Below are 18750 nucleotides of genomic sequence, written 5' to 3'. Positions count from 1 at the left end.
AGAGAGAGGTGGCAAAGGCAAAGGAAATGCTTATAATGAGTTGAATGAGAGACTGGACACCAAGGAAGGAGAAAAGGACTATTGATTGGCTAGACAGGGAGTCAGAGCTGGAAAGGATGTGCAGCAGGTTAGAGTGATTAAGAACAGAGATGGTTATGTACTAACAAGTGAACAAGGTGTGTTGAGAAGATGGAAGGCGTACTTTGAGGTTCTGATGAAGGAGGGAAGTGGGAGAGCGAGGAGGACAGATGGAGGGGAGATAGTGCCTCAGGAAGTGCAGTGGATTAGAAAGAGGAGGTGAGAGCATGAAGTGTGAAGAGTGGAAAGGCAGTTGGTCCAGATGACATACCTCTGGAGGAATGGATATGTAAGAGAGGGAGAGAGAGAGAGAGAGAGAGAGAGAGAGAGAGCAGTTGACTTTTTGACCAGATTGTCTAACACCATGGTTCTCAAACTGTGGTATGTGTACCACCAGGGGTGCACAAGCTCGGTTAAAGAAAGAAGTGATGATCAGTGAGCAGCAGTATGATTCATTTTAAGAAAGAGAGGTGAGGTTTTTGCTTTGAGAGCAGTAATGGCATATAGAGGATAGTAACGTAGTATAGACCATAAGAAGTCGCACTGTGTCTTTGTGGATCTAGAGAAAGCGTATGAACTGGTGTCAAAACAGGTAGCTTTGGTATTGTATTAGGAAGTCGTGAGTGGTGGAGAAATATGTGAGGGTAGTGCGAGACATGTATGACGTGAGGTGTGCAGCTGGAGTGATGGATGGCTTCAAGGTGGAGGTGGGATTACACCAGGGATCAACTCTGAGACCCTTCTGAGACCGTAATAGGTGCTAAATGGTGATGGACACATTGACAGATGAGGGCTCTCTGTTAGACTATGTTGTTTGCAGATGATATTGTAATCTGTAATTGAGAGTGGGGGACAGGTGAAATAGTGTCTGGAGAGGTGGGAGTACTCACTGGTGAGAAGGGGATGAGTTTAAATACCTGGGGTCAACCATCCAAAGCAATGGACAGTGCACAAGAGAGATAAAGAAAAGAGTGCAGGTAGGGTGGAGTGGGTGGAGACGAGTGTCATGGTGATGTGTGACAGAAATATCGCAGCAAAAGTTAAAGGGGAGGTGCACAAGACTGGAGGGAGGCCAGCTATGGTGTATGGCTTGGAGACAGTGGCGCTGTCTCAAAGATAGGAGGCAGAGCTGAATATGCTGAGATTTTTGTTGAGCGTGACAAGGATGGACAGGATTATTAGAAATCAGCATGTTTGAGGGACAGCTCAGGTTTAACACTTTGGAAATAAAGTAAAAGAGGTAAGGTTGAGATAGTTTGGTCACATGCAGAGGAGGCATAGTGATTACATGGGACAAAGGATGCTGCTGGAAAAGAAGAGAAGACCACAGATGTACGTGTGAAGGACATAAGGAATATAATATAATGTATTCTAAACATAATAAAAATAAGTGAATGAAACACAAATGTCTCCCCTCTCTCTCTCTCTCTCTATATATATATATGTATTTTTTTTTCTTATTTGATTTTTTATTTTAATCTTTATATCACTACTATAGATTCATGTAGGGCTAATGCAGGAATCTTGCAGGGTTTTTTCTGTCTTCTGCATGTGTGTACTTATGATTTCTGCGGTGCTCTTTCATGGCAGCATAGCAGAGGTCTGGCTGAGTGTGCGCACATTTCGCTGCAGCTTGTCAACGCATCTTTCTCAGACACCAGCGGATGGGAGGAGAGGCGGACAGAGTAGGCAGGGAGAAAGAAAGAGAGGAGGGAGGCAAGAGGTGGATGAGCGGCTGGTTGAGACATAAAGGTGTCGCCTAATCTACTCTCAACACCCAAAAGACAGACTTCTGTCTTTTAGTGATTTTACGGGACATACAGTATGCCGTTTATTCTAAGCAGAGCGTAAATCGGGGAGTCATCCACTGCTCCTGACGCGTAAAGGCTGCCCCTATTACGCCTTTAGCCATCTCCGCCGGTAAAGGATGATAGGCGTGATTGTATAGCGTCAATTAATCACAAAGTACCATTACAATCCACAGCGAAGGAAGAGCGGGAGGCACAGCATGATCCGAGGATGATTTCTGCCAAGAAAACTCCGGAGAAGAGTCGCTTTCCTATCCACTATTTGGTGTGGCACAACAAACACCGACAGCTAGAGAAAGAGCTGGCAACGAACGAGCAGGTGAGACAGAGAGCAACGATCAAACACATATCTCCACCTATATACCACACGTGTAGGCCTGTGCCTTTATTGCCAGATGTTATAATAATGGTCATGTTGATTTAATTGACGGTGATGTACTGTAGATCCCACCCATGGACCCACCTCGCACAGGAGACTGGTCAATGAATTGGATTAGCGCAGTTAAGTGTTATCAGCAGAGTGGAGGGAGACACTTACTTTAGACTTTACATGTCAAGCATCTGTGCTTCTCACTGCACTGCATTTGGGGCTTAAAATATTCATCTTCCCAGTGATTCTTGTATGCATGGGAAGTTTTATCAGGAGTTCATCTCTGGATATATTCCAAGTGCAAATGAGTGTAACTGCTGAGTCTGACTGTGTTGCAGTGTGTACATGTACAGTGTATGTGTGAGTCACTGGTGCTTTTGTGCCTGTGTGGCATTATTGTGTGATTTCTACTCAAAATTATACAGGCTCTCTACCTTCCCACCTGCACCTATAAAGCTTTCTGTGTGGGTGAAACAATGCAGATGCTGAGCATGTGTATGTGTGTGTGTGTGTGAGAGAGAACTATAACAGTAAATACAATAATCCAATCATTAAGGCATTATATTCACTCTCCAGAGGAGGATTTTCCTCATAATCTAGAGCATGAAGAATTATTTTCCCTTGCTGGTGAAATAACTTCAGTGTAAGTTGAAGGACTCCTTAAAATACCAGCCATACTGTTGTTTGTGTGTGTGTGTGTGTGACATGTAAGAACATGTATTCATGTGAATTCAGTCATTCTATATTTTGAAAACGTACTATAGCGCTTTGCCATTACACAACAGATGCTCTGCGGGTTTACTGAACACATTTTTAGACTGCATGCTTCATACTGCGGTCTCAAGACATCACACATGTACTTCTGTCCATGCACTTTCATGCACACGCTTACCTTATTTTGGTTAGAAAATCATAACTCAGGAAGGCCTCTCTTTACACCAGGATAGTCAGCAAGTGCCCCAGCCATCAACTGGTTTACCACAATCCCTTCATTTACAGTGAGGGAATGTGGTAGTGACATTTACCAGTTAACCCTTGACCATAAACTATTAGGGCAAAACTGATCTCATATAGTGACAACGCTGAGGCTCTAAAACACAACTTAGACCTCATATTCAAGTCACACCCTGAGGTAATGTACTTAAATCTTCCAATGGTGCATTTCCACCGGCTCCACTCGCCTCGCCACGCCATGCTGCGTCTTAGTGCCTGCACCGTCGAGGTTCCAAGCGTGCTAAGTAGGTACTATGCGATGATTGGTCAGACTGAGTTCTGTCACAGGAAGAGACGTCCCACATGTTTTATACATGTCGCGTATAAAACAAAGTCTACGCAGTTTCACTGAACCGTGCAGTGATGACTCCGTCTAAGTTAAGTAGGTACTTTTTTGTAGTGTAGATGCAACCTAATCGTGCCGTGCTGTGCCATGCTGAGGCGAGGGTGGGTGTGAATGTGCAACTGAACTCAGATGCGCACCAAAGAAGCAAACTCTGGTTCACCTAAAAACATAAGTCTCGGTTCGCTTCAAGCGAACAAAATGCGGGAAGAGGATGCGTGTGGAGAACAATAGCTGGGAGAAATGGCTAAGCCCATTGTTGCAGTGTATATTCGCATAAATTAACATAAATAAATAAATAACAAGACCGATAGGATTTGATGCAACTCCATGTTTTGCTCGTATGTGGTGGAAACAGAAGTTGCCCTGCATTAACCAACAGATGAGCAAGTTATCTTGTTCATTGTTTGTCTTGTCTTCTCCTTCAGTAATTCTTGATGCAGCACTGCCTCAGGCGAGGAGGGGTATACGTTATTCAAAAGGTTTGGTTCGTTTCACTGAAGTGCAGTGTGAAAGCAAACTGGGACCAGTTGAATGTTGCAACACCCAATTGAACCGAGTCCCCAATCGTACCGAGTCTAGCAGACTATTAGGTGTGAAAACGACCATAATCAACTCTTAATATTTTTATTAAGTTTTATAATTTTAAAACGTAAGGACCTCTACAGTCATTAATGCTAACGTGTATGCTAAAGGCCAAAAGATGAATGTGTCTCAAAGCATTCCACCAGAAATGTTTAATCTCTGTCAAAAATTAAGCAGATGAACAAGAAATTAGCTTTTTCACACTGATCTCTCTACTGATGCTGATCAGAGCTGTAGCCAATAAAAACCAGTGTGCACTTCAGAGTTTATTACCCTGAGAGTGAATGCAGATTAAACATCTTCCAACTGGTAAAAAAAAACCTTTCCCTCACTATTTTCATGCCATTTCAGAGGCACTCTCTCAGACATAATTCTCCTGAACCTTATCAGTTCCCTTGGTTTTAGGAGACAGGCAGTAAAATGCTGTTCTTGTTGCCATTTCACTGTGGATGAAATCTGTAATTTTAGATGCAAACCACCTCTGTGTCTCTTGCTTATTGCATGTTTTTGTGTGTATGAAAATGTAAGTATGCGTCATGGATTTATATGTATTGTCCAGTGTTTTTTGTGTTCATATTTTGCATATTCAAACTTCCAATTAAACTAACAAACGTAGCATCACATCAGATCCCAGAACTCACCGTTTGTACCGTGCAGACACGCAACATTCTTCAGCACTAACTTTATCAGCCTAACAAGTATGAAATGCTAGTGACAGGTGTCAAGCACCCTTCATGATAACTATGGCACTCCCATAAGAAGAATAAGGTCCACCAACACACTTTGACAGCACAGGGACTCTGATGCCATTTTAAAGCTTGAGGAATAATGACAAACATTAAATGTGTAATCTCCCTCTGATAGATCCACTCTTGTAACTATCTCTCTGAAAAATGCTCAAGCACTATTTGGCTGGCCTGATTACATGCACTGACCTAAACTCAGATTTGGATGTTTACAATGGCCACAACCTAAAATTATCACTAACCTACTTTAACAATGTCCAGATAGGCCAACCAAGGAGGAGAAGACATGGTGCAGTGCAGTAAAGATAGTGATTGTACTTATGCAAATATCACTTCCACAGAAGATACTGGTTGAAGAAAATCATATTACAATCATGATGGGAAATGGTTTGTTGTAGTTGTCTAAATGTTACTTTGTTGAACGTATTGTCTCTCTGCTGTGGAGTAACATAGCTTCAGTGCTGTTGCTCTTATGCACATTGGATGACGTTAAGAAAAATATAGTGCCATTGTGGGTCGTCTGCACACCATGGTGAACCACTGATAAATCTTTCAAATATAGCATACTGTTCACAGAGAATTGCTTTTTTTAGTTGGGCTGAAAAAATAAATCTTTAAAATATAGCATACTGTTCAGATGGAATTGCTTTTTTTAGTTGGGCTCTTGAAGGGCTATAACATGCTTTCTCTGTTGTCCTTGTTCACAGCAAAACAATGCATAAGTCATGTTTTAGGTCTCCCTGTCCAAACAGGCAGCATGCTGTACTTTGTTTACTGTATGCAACACACTGACTATACATAAGTACGTCATACATCCCTAATTAAAAAAGGAGCTACCACTATAAAAGGCAGTAAACACTCCTTAAGGAACTGTCTGTTTAGAAGTACATTAGAAAGGTCGACCTCATCTGGCATACACACACAAACTTATCTAACTAAAGTGAATGCTCCCCTTAAGAAGACATTGGCAGATACATATTATGAGCCACAACAGAAAAAAGGGGAGTAGAATAGGAATATTTGAGGGAAATATGCATAATCCTTGTGGCATCAACATTATAATATAATATAACAATGCTGTGCTTTGTTATATTTGTTATATTTTCCATTTTACTGCATGATAGGCATTAGGATATCACATGCTGTTACAGTCCAAATAACAAAGACAGTGTTGTGTAGATATGACACAATAATGCATGGGCTCTGATGAATTTAGCTTTTGAGTCAGTACAGTATATCACTGGATAATTCCACAGTAAAAAGAAAAGAAAAAAAAGGTCATCTGTAGCCATCTCCATGTCAGAGCTTTTAATGGTCTGTTTGCCTTTTGTTGAAATGATCAGACTCATTTTATTGAACATCCAGTACTTCGTCTCTCGACTGCTCTCTTATTTTCTTCCTGTACAACAATGCAGCAGTTGTGAGTTGTTAGTGAATGTATTCGAAATGTTTTGGGGGTTTTTCAAGATGGGAGTGGAAGACTCCCATCTTTCCCAATTTTCCACAAGCAGCATGTACCAGATTGCATGTTGAAAATATAGTCTGCCAAGGCTGTTACAACGCAAAAAGCCAGAGAAAGGAAACTGAACTGGAAGAGGGTTAGAAGAAATGCCAGGAACACACAGCTGTCCACATAGAAAGTACAATGGGAAAGATAAAGATGAGATGTTGTAAAAATAGGAAGAATAACGTATATTAAAAAAGGGATGAGATTTCAGGTTTTAACTGTTCTGGTCAGTCATAAAACTAATAATAAAACTTGTCATGAATTAAGATGGATGGGAATGAGAGAACTGGCAGCACGATAGGTAATGAGGTCAAATGTGTAAAGCAAGGAGGCAATAGTTAATGACACAATGTACTGACGGGAAGAAGAGGGACTGACAAGGCGATGACAAGAGTGAACACAGAAGTGGAGAGGAAGTGAATAGGTAATAATGAGTGCTGTTGACCAGGAACAGTGTCTGTCTGGATTGCACACAGACGTAAAAGCACAGTGGGATTGATAAAGACCAGGGCCATTTAAGGAGTAATGATCTATCTTAAGACAAAGGCAGGAAATGACACATAGATCTCTCTTCTCTTTCTCTGTTGCTGGTCTTTGTCCTCTCTGTGTCTCCATGTGTCTGTCCCCAGCTCTCTCTTTTTCCTTCAGTGTGGGGTTTGATAATGATGCCCTCGGCAAGGTGCTAACGCTACATCAGCATTATAAAATCGTATGCCAGGTGGCTGGAATGAGGAAACAGAGCCATAAATGAAGGCTCTCGTGTCCATTGTTGTCACCCTAAGTCTAAACTTTAAATGGGACCCATATGCCACATTTGCCTCTGCCTCTGTAGCCGTCTTCTTTAAGCCTTTTCTCTGCAACCTGTCTTTCTGTCTCCTCAAATCATATCCAGCTACTATTTAAAGTTTTCCTTATGTGCTTCTCCTGGTGCACTTCCACCCCTTGTTTCCTACAGCTATTTATCTACCATCCCCACTCTCAACATTTTCATTTTCTCAGTCGAGACTGTTGGCATGCATCCGTCAGGACATATTCAGCCTGAGGGGGCCGTCAATTACTTTTTCCTGCTACATGAAGCCCAGGATGTGGCAAAGGCATCACAGGTGCCATTCTGCTGTTTTTCTTGTCTACAGCAGGGTGTTGGTGACACACCGTTTGATAGACCATGGACTTTTGTACGCACAGTTTCACAGTCTATTGCCCTTGTTTGATAATTTGGATTCATCCATTGCCTACCACTTTATCCTCCACATGAGGGTCGCAGGCGGGGGATAGGCGGGGTACACCCTGCACAGGTCGCCAGTCCATCACAGGGCACACACACACACAGGGAGAACATGCAAACTCCATGCAGAAAGGCCCTTGTTCTGACCCGCAAAGGCAAGAGTTGGTTGGGTAAATGCTTTAAATATCTAAAACGCATTGCAGCGTTTGTAGCAACTGGCCTGAAGTTTCTTTTGACAATGTTTCACATCTCATTTAAGAGGCTTCTGATAAAGTAAAGTCTTTTTCCTCCAAACATGTCAACTGAGGCAGCATCATGTCGTGTGTCCTGGGCCTTAAAACCAGTGTGTGAGTGTGAGTGTGTGACCTTAAAATATAAACAAATGTCCTTTAAACACAAAGACGATGCTGATTTAGCATATCAGTTCCACACAACGCCCTGTGTTTCTCGTTTGAACCATTTTGATCTCATGTTGCCCAGCAACATTCTGACCCTGCACATAGGAAGTGATTTGTTCTATGTCAAGACAGAGGCAGCAGCAACATTGGGTTTTTAAAAGAAGACCACTGCAAACAGGCCAGTGTAAAAACACAAGAAGCCACAAAAGGTTTCAGAAGAAGATGATTTTGCTCAACAACAAAATCCAAATGAGATGACCCAGTCAACGTTCTTGTTGAAATGGGAGGTGGGATTTCAATTTTTTTTGCCCATGATGTTCTTCTTACTGGAACATTAGTGGGCAAACTCCTTTTAAGCATATGCAATCTATCAGCCCCTGGAGTCCTAACTCTGTGTGGGATGCTGGAGCGAGTGCACTTGACTGGTTGTGGGCTAAGAGTGCTTGGGCAAGGGGAGTAAGGAAGAGCAAGATCATGGCTGGGTTGGTAAAACCGCTTGTGTTGTGTGTGTGTGGGTGTGCATTATGCTTGAATTGCAGGATCTGCTTGAACAGATGTTCAACCTTGATGAGAATGAGGAAGTGGTGCGTGTCACTTTTGGTGCTATAAGTGGTCTGGAATTACGTCAAGTTCCCCCACTCCAACATCTCCAAGGCAGCCTGACCAGGATTCACGTTCAGCAGCAAGGAACATGAGTTTTTATGGAATGTTCTGATCACGTTGAGCTCCTTGCCATTTGACTCTGGTGATGAGGTTGTAGACACAGCAGACAGGCTGGTTCACCACCAGTAGATTTATGTATGAAATGCAAGATTCACTGGAGTGAAGCGGGGTGTTTTTGTCAGGTTTTGTCTGTACATTTACCAAGCCAGAATGTGTAGTTCTGTATCCTTATGGAGCTGCAGTCAGCAAGCTGTGTCTGCTGAAGAGTAGCAGTGTCAATATTAAGTTTGTCAAGCTTGATGTTTGATGTCAAAGCTGTCTGAAAGCCCTGCACAGACACTTCTGATATACCAGCTACAGAACTCAATTAGCTAGCATATTTGTTACAATATCATTAATCAAATGAATGTCATTTAAATTTACAATTGTTGCATGTTTACAAAATCTCCAGATTTAATACAAATACAACAATCATTGACCATACAGTGACTTTAAACAATTCACCTTGTGAATTGAATTTTATGAGAGATTTTTGTGCGGGTCTGTTTTTTCGACCAGGTCGTTTTGTCCAGCTGGCCTGCCTGACCATTGTAAGCATTGCAATCTCCAGCAGATACCAATATTACTCAAACCCAAAGCTAGGTAAAACTGGATTAAACAGCTAACTATGCCGTCAAAACATTAACTGAGGTACTAAAGTTTATCCAAAAGTGAGGTCCATGGCTGGTGAGGCACTGACTCAAGGTCAGATTAACAAATACATCAACCCAAAAAAGCAGCTTATTCACTAGTCAGCTGGTAGCGTTTATATTTACTACTGGTTATATTTCATACCCATCAGCGTTTGTTTTTGGCAAGAACACATTTGCTCTGCGCCCTCCAAGAAAAAGCAGCACGAAGCACTTTCAGTGCAGCAAGGTACCGTCTGCTTCACCTTATGCCTTGTCACTGTGGTTTTATCCAATTCGCAAGACAATGTACAATAAACGCATCTGCAAAGATTATATTGGCCACATACATACACACACATCAACCCAGTGTGTGAGGGATAGCACACCGCACACCTCACGTTTCTCCCCTGTATTTAAACAGGGAATGTGCACATTCAGGGATTTTAACTATAAAAATGATTGGAATCATACTGTAAACACACTTTTTGTACAGACAAGTGGACTAATTGATTTATCATTATTAGTGTTTTACTTGTCATGATGCCAGTGGAGGCTCTGCCTCACCTGCCTTGTCTGACCGCATGTCCCTGGTCAATAAATATTTTCCAACATTTAATGTGATCTGCACATCTTCAGGCAGTGAAATCCTGAAAGTCCCAGAGAAAATGATCCTATGATTTCATTATCAGCTCTGACTGAACACAACACAATGTTTTTTTTTGTTTTTTTCCGCAACAGGCTACAGCTGCTACATTATCTGACTGTTCTGTCTCCATCTGTGGGCACGCTTGCATCTTTGAGAATAAGGAGTGAGCGTTTTGGTGAGGTCTGTCAGCTCATTGCAAGAGACAGGTGTCAGCACCTGTAGATAAGCATCAGAGAACCTCTCTCTCTTTCTGGTTGCTATTCTGACAGTTCCATCATCACCCCACTCGTTTGTGATTTCGCTCTTTAAGCCCGTGTCTGCGGTTCTGTTTCGATCATGTGTTAGAAAATAGTTCAGCGCTTTGCTATTTTGGTCCATTTGGTCTTGTTTCCACTGCTGCATTGTGCAGTCCTCTCATGCACCTTCAGGAGTGGAAATGAATCTTGGATGTATTACTGTAAACATGCTTGTTTGTTTGTCTGCAGGGCATCGGTCATGCTCACACCACCACAGGTGATGCATGATGATGGTTTTGCGCTTAAACTCTTATTTCTGAAGCAGTGTCACAGAGAACACAGATCAACGTTTCATGGTAGCCTTGCGTTTGTCCAAGTCTGCTGTGGATGGAGAATAACAGAGGCAAGAGGAGACGCAGAGGAAGGAGAAGTTATTTTTATACTCCTCCCTCCCATCGCCACCCTCTGCTCTTGTGCTTCCCATGCACAAACATTTTGGGAAAGCTCCTGTGTGTATATGCACAATTCTGTGTTTGTGTATGGTGTGGTTTTTGTATGAAAGATTGATGTTGGCCTAAGTACCTGCCAAGCTGCATCAGGCTGGGCACACACTGAGTGGGAGGTGAGAGAAGGAGCAGATGCCCATCAATAATGCAACCTCCACTGAGCTTTCTATTGAAGAGGGTGAGATGGGAAGAAATGAATGAAAGAGTGGGAAGGAAGGGGAGAAGAAGAAGAGAAAAATTTGACAATAAGACAAAGATACGGGTTAAGGACAGAGAGACTTTAAACAGAGAGCGTCTGATGCAAAGAAAGAAAATCAAAGTAATGATGACAGACAAAAACATTTAAAACGTGGTTGATCTTTCGTTTTAGAGGAACATGTAGGATTGACAGAGGATAAAAAGGAGACTAGCGAGGTATAACTTGAACTCTGTACTTTCATTAATTCAAAATGATATGCAAACATGTATGTGTGGTGAAATAATGAAGTTCTTACTTTTCATCTAAAATGCAGCAGTTTCTTCTCATAATGTGGAATTTAGGAACATTGTGTTTAATAATGGAAAAGTTTGACCTGGACTTTATTTTCAGAAGAGAACAAACCCGCAGTGAACACATACTGAAAATGTTCTCTACTTTCAGTGGGTGAAAGGCAAAACAGATAATTGATTAGGTCGTCCAAGTGGCTGCACGCGGCCAACTCTGCAGTAGCAACTGCAACTCAACCAAACTTAATATAATTCCACAGTCTGAAGTTGAAGAAAAAGCTTTTATCCCATCAAACAGATGAACACTTCTCTTCTAAAGCCTGTTTGCAGTCATCTTGCTGTACTAGCGCAATGTTCCTGTTGCCTCCAACTGTCTTGACATAAAACAAATCCCAATCACAACGGGCAACATGAGATGTAAACACCACTATATTGGGAAGTGAGAGAATAGTGTACAGCTGAGAGGCTCAGTCAGCATTGAAGGAACTCATTTGACGTTTGAATGCAACATGCATAATAAATATGAACGTGATGTTAAAATAAGAAACACACTGCTAAATCTGTGCTCACCTAAATTAAATGGTTTCATTGCATATTTTCTCAAGCCAATTAGACAGTTTCATATTTACAGTATAGTACACCTCAAGTCAAGAAAAAAGTGCTCCTCTTGAGACACACCCTTCACCTCAGACCGCACCACAGTATGCCCTCATTATGAGTTCATTGTTGAGAGAAGAGTAAGTGAGCAACTAGGGACAAGCAGGGATGACATAATGTCCCTCCTCTAACTACCAAACCACACAAGTCAAAGTCCAATGGGACACGGTTTTGTGTGCGTGAGAGAGAGAGAGAGAGGGGGAGAGAGATGGCTAATATGTATACACAACTGAGGCCTCAATCAAACAGAGGAATCAGGTTTTTCTTTTAAAATTTCAGATTTTTATTTAGATTCACATTCAGCAAAAATCCATTTTGGATCTGCAGACCTTGCAAAGCTGACTATGACCACTATGACGAGATATTGCATCTCCAGTTTCTCTGCTTCCATGATTGAAAGTAGAGCTGAAGCTATTACTCGATTATTAATCGATTACTAAATGAATCGTCAACTATTTTGATAATCGATGAATCGGTTTAAGGCTTTTTTCATTATTAAAACAAGATTTCTTATTGTTTCAGCTTCTTAAATGGGAATATGTTCTGGTTTCTTTGCGCCAGATAACAAAGAAACCATTTTAAACCTTTAGTTGCAGCTCTATTATATTATATAAAGTTATTTTTTGGACACTGAAATACTATTTGTTTCATTCACTTGCATTTAACAGAGAGGACAGTTAAGTCAATCTGTATTTAGATTGTATTCACATTTAGTCACGTACTGTACATGGTAACACAATGTGCTTTGCAAAAGAAATATTGTTTTAAAGTAGCAATAATAGAAATTATACATAGTATATGTGATACATCTGTGGAGGTACACATCTCATTGCATGTGGTGCACAGAAGTCTGCAAGATTGTTCTTTGATGACAAGTTTACATGAATAATATGTAAACATGTCGAAACCACTGCTATCCCACTCCCTCCTCCGTTTCTTCTGCACTGTTCTCATGGTGTGGATTTTAAGTCTCTAGGTGGAACGGTAAAGTCTGTCTGCCATCAGTTTCACTTTCTCTCTGTCTCGGCCAATTCTGATGCAAATTAGACCAAATGAAGAGCAGGCTGCAGTTTGAGATCGACACCGGTTCCTGGTAACGCTGCGAGGTGTCATCACAGCACATTTCTCACATTACTCCTGTTGATTTGACAATTTAAAAAAGGGGGACGTGTCATACTGCTATGATGGTTTCCAGTTAAAATGACAGAGAATTGTTGGATCGCAATATCCACACACATTAGAGATGCCTGCCTTCCACTTAAAAGATCTATTTACCTTTGAGTAAAGCAAATCGAAGCAAAAATAAATGTGCCCATGGGACAATAGAGTGTATCATGATGTAATGTAGCATCTTTTGTTGTATTTAAGTCAAGGACTGAAGGTGTAGAAAAACTGATGGGTGAGAATACATGTGTGGAGGCAGGTTTCTGATGCTCTCTCAGTAAAGGTTTTGAGGTCAGAAGCAGAAATGAGGTGTAAAACACCATGAGGTACTTTCAAGCTCATTAAGTGAGAAGCATTTCCTGAAGTTACAGTAAAAAATGCCTTCAAATCCATGCAACCAATGTAACATTTGGAAATGCTTTGTCCCCACAGCCATCAGGCTTTTTAACAGTGACTGGTGAGCTGCCGCCCCCCCCCAGATCCAAACAAGGGGCAGGTTGCAATTAATGGTGCAATATTTACTTATTTCATTTCCCCTTTTTACTCTTTATGTGGACAATGGATTTCTCCCATGGGATCGCTAGATCTATCTATCTATCTATCTATCTATCTATCCATCTATATATATATATACACATATATATATCTGTCCATCCATCCTCTGGGTTACCTGTCTGCCTCTCAAACCCCCTTTTCTTGGGAAACTGTAGCTCAGGAGGGATGAAGTCTATCATTGTGTTGTTGGCAAAGACACAGAACTGTATTTGCCCGCTGTGTCATCAGTGTGAGGATGGGATGTGTGAATGATGGAGAAGGTGTGTGTGCACAGTTCACGATGTGATGAGGTATGGCTGCATCATGTGAACTCTAAAATAAAATGCTTTTAGCGGTCAGAAAGTCTGGAGAAGAGCTGTATAAATGCAGTCCATTTCCCAGTTGCCTTCTTATGTGATAATCCCAGTCATTACCTTTACTATCACCCCTCTTTCTTTCAACACTCTCCACCCCTCCTCTCCATATTTCCTTGTTTTTGTTCACCCTCACCAACACATAGCCAATTAAAGGGGGAGCAATAAATGAAAGGACATGAGACAAGTGCTACCATAAAAAAGACAAACAAATAAAATAAAAGGAGAGCCGAGTACACCAACTTGTTCCAGTTCCTCTTGCTCCAGTTTTTCTCCCTTGTGTTTCTGACATAAATTTGATCAGATTCCCAAAACCCGATACTCAATGCTTACTATTTATACATCTCACCACGATGGACACCTTCCAATCCTTCCTCTTGACTTTTACAGTTCTTTACATTTTGGCTGACTAACATGTTTTTCTGCAGTGTCCTTTGAGACACTGCATATGCAGACACACACACACACACACACACACACACATGCAGTACTAAGAGTGTGTATTTGCATGTTGTACCTGGGCTACATTCACACTATGCAGCACACACACAAATAATGCTGACGCCTCACTTTCCTCCCTTGCGTTGCTATAACACGCTATCACATCAGTTCCCCAGCCTCCATGGCTCTTGAGGCTCACCTCCATGTTGTCGTCTCTTTCTCTCTCCTTTTCCTCCCTTTCTATTATATTTCCTCACCCCTCCCTCTACCTTTGCTTTCCATCATTTACACCAGCAATCTGTCGCTCTTTTCCATCACTCTCTCCTGAACACATTGCTACACGTTTCTTAAAGATCCACATTATTTGTGTCCATCTCGTCCTCTTGTCTCGTTCCTTTGAGGGATACAGAGAGCTGTTAAATAGAGTTACAGATTGTACAGAGATAATACGTCCATTAACACACACTTAACACCACGGTATCGGGTTCCTTATTATCGGAACTAGCCAGAGGATATGCTTGTAACATTTGGAGAGCATGTGCATGTGAGGATTCTGATGTCCACCTCTGTGGCTGTATTTGCATTTATACACTTGTGCGTGGTTGTGTTTGTCCTGTGTGGTTTTCCTCATTTCCCTTGCACATAACAGAAACAGAAGGCTGCAGTAACTGCAGTGTTGTTACATTACACAACAAACTTTTCGGTAACACTTTACATTACATTAACATACCACGCTATTAGGGCCTGAGCGCCAACTGGTGCAAAGGAGACATTGATTACTTTTCCATTGAATTTGATTGCCATAGGATTCATACTGTTATATATGCACACTATAAAAAGTCAGACACTCTGCGTTCTCCACGGTCTAATAATTTTTCACAGCTTCCTTGAGGTCTTTATTGCTCAATCAAAGCCATGCCACTTATCTCTGAAAGTAATCCTTAATTAGAATTCAAGCCCGCAGCAGACTGACAGAGCTGACCTTGGGTCATCCTACACCCTGGATAGCGGCTGACAGATGTGAGACCAGCGTGGTAAAAAGTTGCTGATGTTGGAGGAGCACACGAAGCAGAGGAGCATAAAAACCGGCTCGGGGAATCGACGGGCGGTTTCAATACAGAGCTTGTAGTTGATTAAATCAAATGAAAAGACATGACATCTCATTAGAAGCACCAGCGCCGCAGTTCATATAATGATAAACAGATTGTAAGTAAAGTGCGCTCTTTTGCAGTTTGACACAGCTACAACTTGTTGGTTTGTAGGAATATTGCTGATCAATTATGTCCCATTACTGCGTCTGTATGATACAGCAGAATGCATGTCAGAGGGAAGCGAGAGCAAGTGATTAATCAAGTGTTCCAGTATGCCTGCACCTACACTACTGGAAATCCAAATAATATAAACACCTGCAATAGACCATTTACATCACTATTCCAGGTTTGATTATAAAATGTATAGCACTTTTATCAAGCCATTAAAGTCTAAATTGTTTTGAGATGTAAATCAATTGGTTTTCTATCGCCTTAGAAGTACTCTTTTATATGTACTTTAAGCGAAGGCTTTGCTTTATGGAGATCACAATCTTATGCCACTGTTTCTACAACAGCCCGAATACACAAACCACCCCAGACTGTGTTTCACTGGAGTGAAACCTTACTGTGTAAATGAAGGTCACCCTTTCTCGTATGTAAAGCCCACTGTAGTTCCCAGACGCACTTGGGAAAGAAAAGGAGTGAGCTGTGGAGTCCTCCGTTTGATACGACCTGTAGTCTGACTGTTTGATGTCACTAATTCCTGGACTTTTAAGATGTTGATGGTAACAGGTACTTTGCCCGGAATGTATAATCTCTCCAGAAGGACTGTTTAAACTCACTAATTAACACCGTGTTTAAGTAAAAAATGAATTGTTCTTGTGCGTCAGAGAGTAGTCACTCTGATTGCAGCATTTATGATAAGCTAATGGCCTGTTGACTCCTCAGTTGTAAACATGTAGTCATTGTTTTTCCAGAGATGAGAAACACTAAGGATTTTTTTTTTAATAAATGTGGTGTGATGTGTTCCAATAAATCCCTCTTTTCGTGAATTTATTCTTTTTAAAGATGGTGCAAACATCCTTCATCGTCACTCTGAGCATCTTGGATGATCGGAGAGGATTTTAAAAGCTAACCGCAATAAATCTTTTAAATTCAGAGCATCAAAGCACGGGTATGATTAATAATAAAGATTAACACAAATGTATTATGGCTGACAAATTAGGTTGACAGCATTAATTGTGCTGTTGCTCAATGTTTTTTTTTAAGACCAGCGCAGTTTACACATTCACAAGAAAAAAAACATTGGTTTTCAAAGATGTATATGGCAGATCTAGGACAGTGCTGCTTATTTACTAGATCTGCTTTTTAGGGTGTCAGATGTAAGGCTACAGAAACAGCTCTGAGATCAGAGTTGGGGTTAAAACTACCATAAGTGGGACTCATGAGTGCAGCACCGAACTATGTGTGAGTGGTGCCAGAGTGATTAGCTCCTGTCACTCTTCAGCACACATTATTCTCTCCCTCCCTGTCTGAGCAAGAAGACCACAACAGTGACACACTAATACCCCGATTTCCTCTCCTCTCCTCTCTGTCATCTCTTATCTTCTCCTCCATCCACTCTCTTCTCATTACATCCAGACTGATTTAGAGACTCTGGACCCTCGTGGGCGGACTTCTCTCCACTTGGCTGTTACTCTGGGACACCTGGACTGCACTCGGGTCCTGCTGCAGCATGGGGCAGATGTTAGCAAGGAGAACCGCAATGGATGGACCGGTGAGTGTGTGCGTACGTGTACGAGAACGAAGGAAGAGCTGTGTACGTATGGAGAATTTTCAAGGAGGTTTGGAGTGCGTTTCAGAATGAAAGACTTTCACGCTTCGTTTTATACAATAATAACGCTGTCAAAGTAATTATGAGTCTGTGGTATAATCAGAGTAAATGATGAGGATTTCGCACACTTCTGATTAAATATTTAACTTCATTTCGAGGACATGAATATTATACATTGCTGTGAAAGCTATGTTTAACTGCAATAGATGCGCATCATCCTTCGGAGTGACTGAACTTGGTTGTAGATTGATTGCGCTCCCAAGTCTCCCAGTGTATGAAAAGCATGTGCAAAAAAGCCATTCCAGTATTGTGCGCCTTCCGACTGGAACAATCTACACAACAAAACCTGGTTTTCTGGAATCTTAATCATTAGCCTGTCACTGCTTTTAGGTTTCTACCCTTTGGCTCTCTAATGTCTGCAATTTGGCCAAGTTGTCTTTGTTGAGGTGTGCGTTTGTTGCAGTCTAAATGGCATTATCCTGGTAAAATAACAATAAAAAACAATGAAGACCTTTCTGCTCTCAGATATTAATTGCTCCCATTTTGATGCCTTTGGATAACTGTGAAGTGGCTATAACATATGTTGTTATTTTTTGGGATAATGGCTGAGCACAAGCAGAAGCAGGAGTAAATGTTTAAATGGTTTTTAGGAAAAATTGTGTCTCAGGTTCTAAATGATCAGTTAATCCAACCAATTTACTTGTCAGATTATGACTATTGTGTCTACTGTGATCACTGATGATTGCTACTTTTGTTATTGTTGCTCATGAGTGATTGTTGTTATTGAGTGAGTTTCAGGTGGACAGACAGAAGGCAGAAAGGTTGCAGCACTTGTTTGTTTGTTGGTTTTTAAACCATAAGTTGAATGATCCAGCTGTGTCTCAGAGGTGGAAATGGTCCTTACTGTTCTTAGGTATTGATAAGGAGACAGAGCTCAGGTGTGTATTGGTGGGAGATCAGGAAACAAGAAGCCATGCTCAGCCAGCAGCACACAGTCAGGCACAGAAATCAAAAGCAGTTTAATCTATCCATCTATAAATGCAAGGACTGTCAGTCATTCAGTCGGTCTGTCAGTTCATTGCATAACTGTCCAACAACAGGTCACTTGACCCGCTTCACACTTGGCAGGTGACCAGTGTGTGCAGTGCCAACTTTGGCAGTGTTTCGATAAGAAACGCAAGAGATATAAAGAAATCACTACAAGTGCCACTGTCACCCGCACACACACAACACAGCACCATGTTCCTTGCATAAATGTAGAAGAGACATACAAGAGATATTGCTTTAAAATACAAAACAGGAAAACCACAGGCACTCGTTGAATAGTGAAAAGTAAATGTTGATATAGTCAGATAAGTGTACATTTATATATAACATGAATTTTTACAGACCAAACAGTTAAAACTAGTCTACAATGTTATATTATATATTATATATATTATATTATATTATAA

At 41.3% G+C, this 18750-nt stretch overlaps 1 protein-coding gene across 1 annotated transcript in view; it reads left to right on the top strand.

Moving 5' to 3' along the window:
- The first annotated feature begins 1733 nt into the window (after positions 1 to 1733).
- The window catches only part of ankrd13b (ankyrin repeat domain 13B), a 38643-nt gene continuing 21626 nt past the window's right edge, over positions 1734 to 18750 (top strand). Inside the window, exons 1-2 of the mRNA XM_044032977.1 lie at positions 1734 to 2205; positions 17104 to 17239. Of these exons, the coding sequence (XP_043888912.1) occupies positions 2098 to 2205; positions 17104 to 17239 (244 nt within the window). The 5' untranslated portion in view covers positions 1734 to 2097. The remainder of the gene's footprint in view (positions 2206 to 17103; positions 17240 to 18750) is intronic.

The sequence above is a fragment of the Solea senegalensis genome, linkage group LG8, assembly GCF_019176455.1.
Source record: "Solea senegalensis isolate Sse05_10M linkage group LG8, IFAPA_SoseM_1, whole genome shotgun sequence".
Lineage (NCBI taxonomy): Eukaryota > Metazoa > Chordata > Actinopteri > Pleuronectiformes > Soleidae > Solea > Solea senegalensis.
The sequence above is the reverse complement of the archived record's forward strand: the minus strand, read 5'-3'. Positions and strand labels throughout refer to the sequence as shown.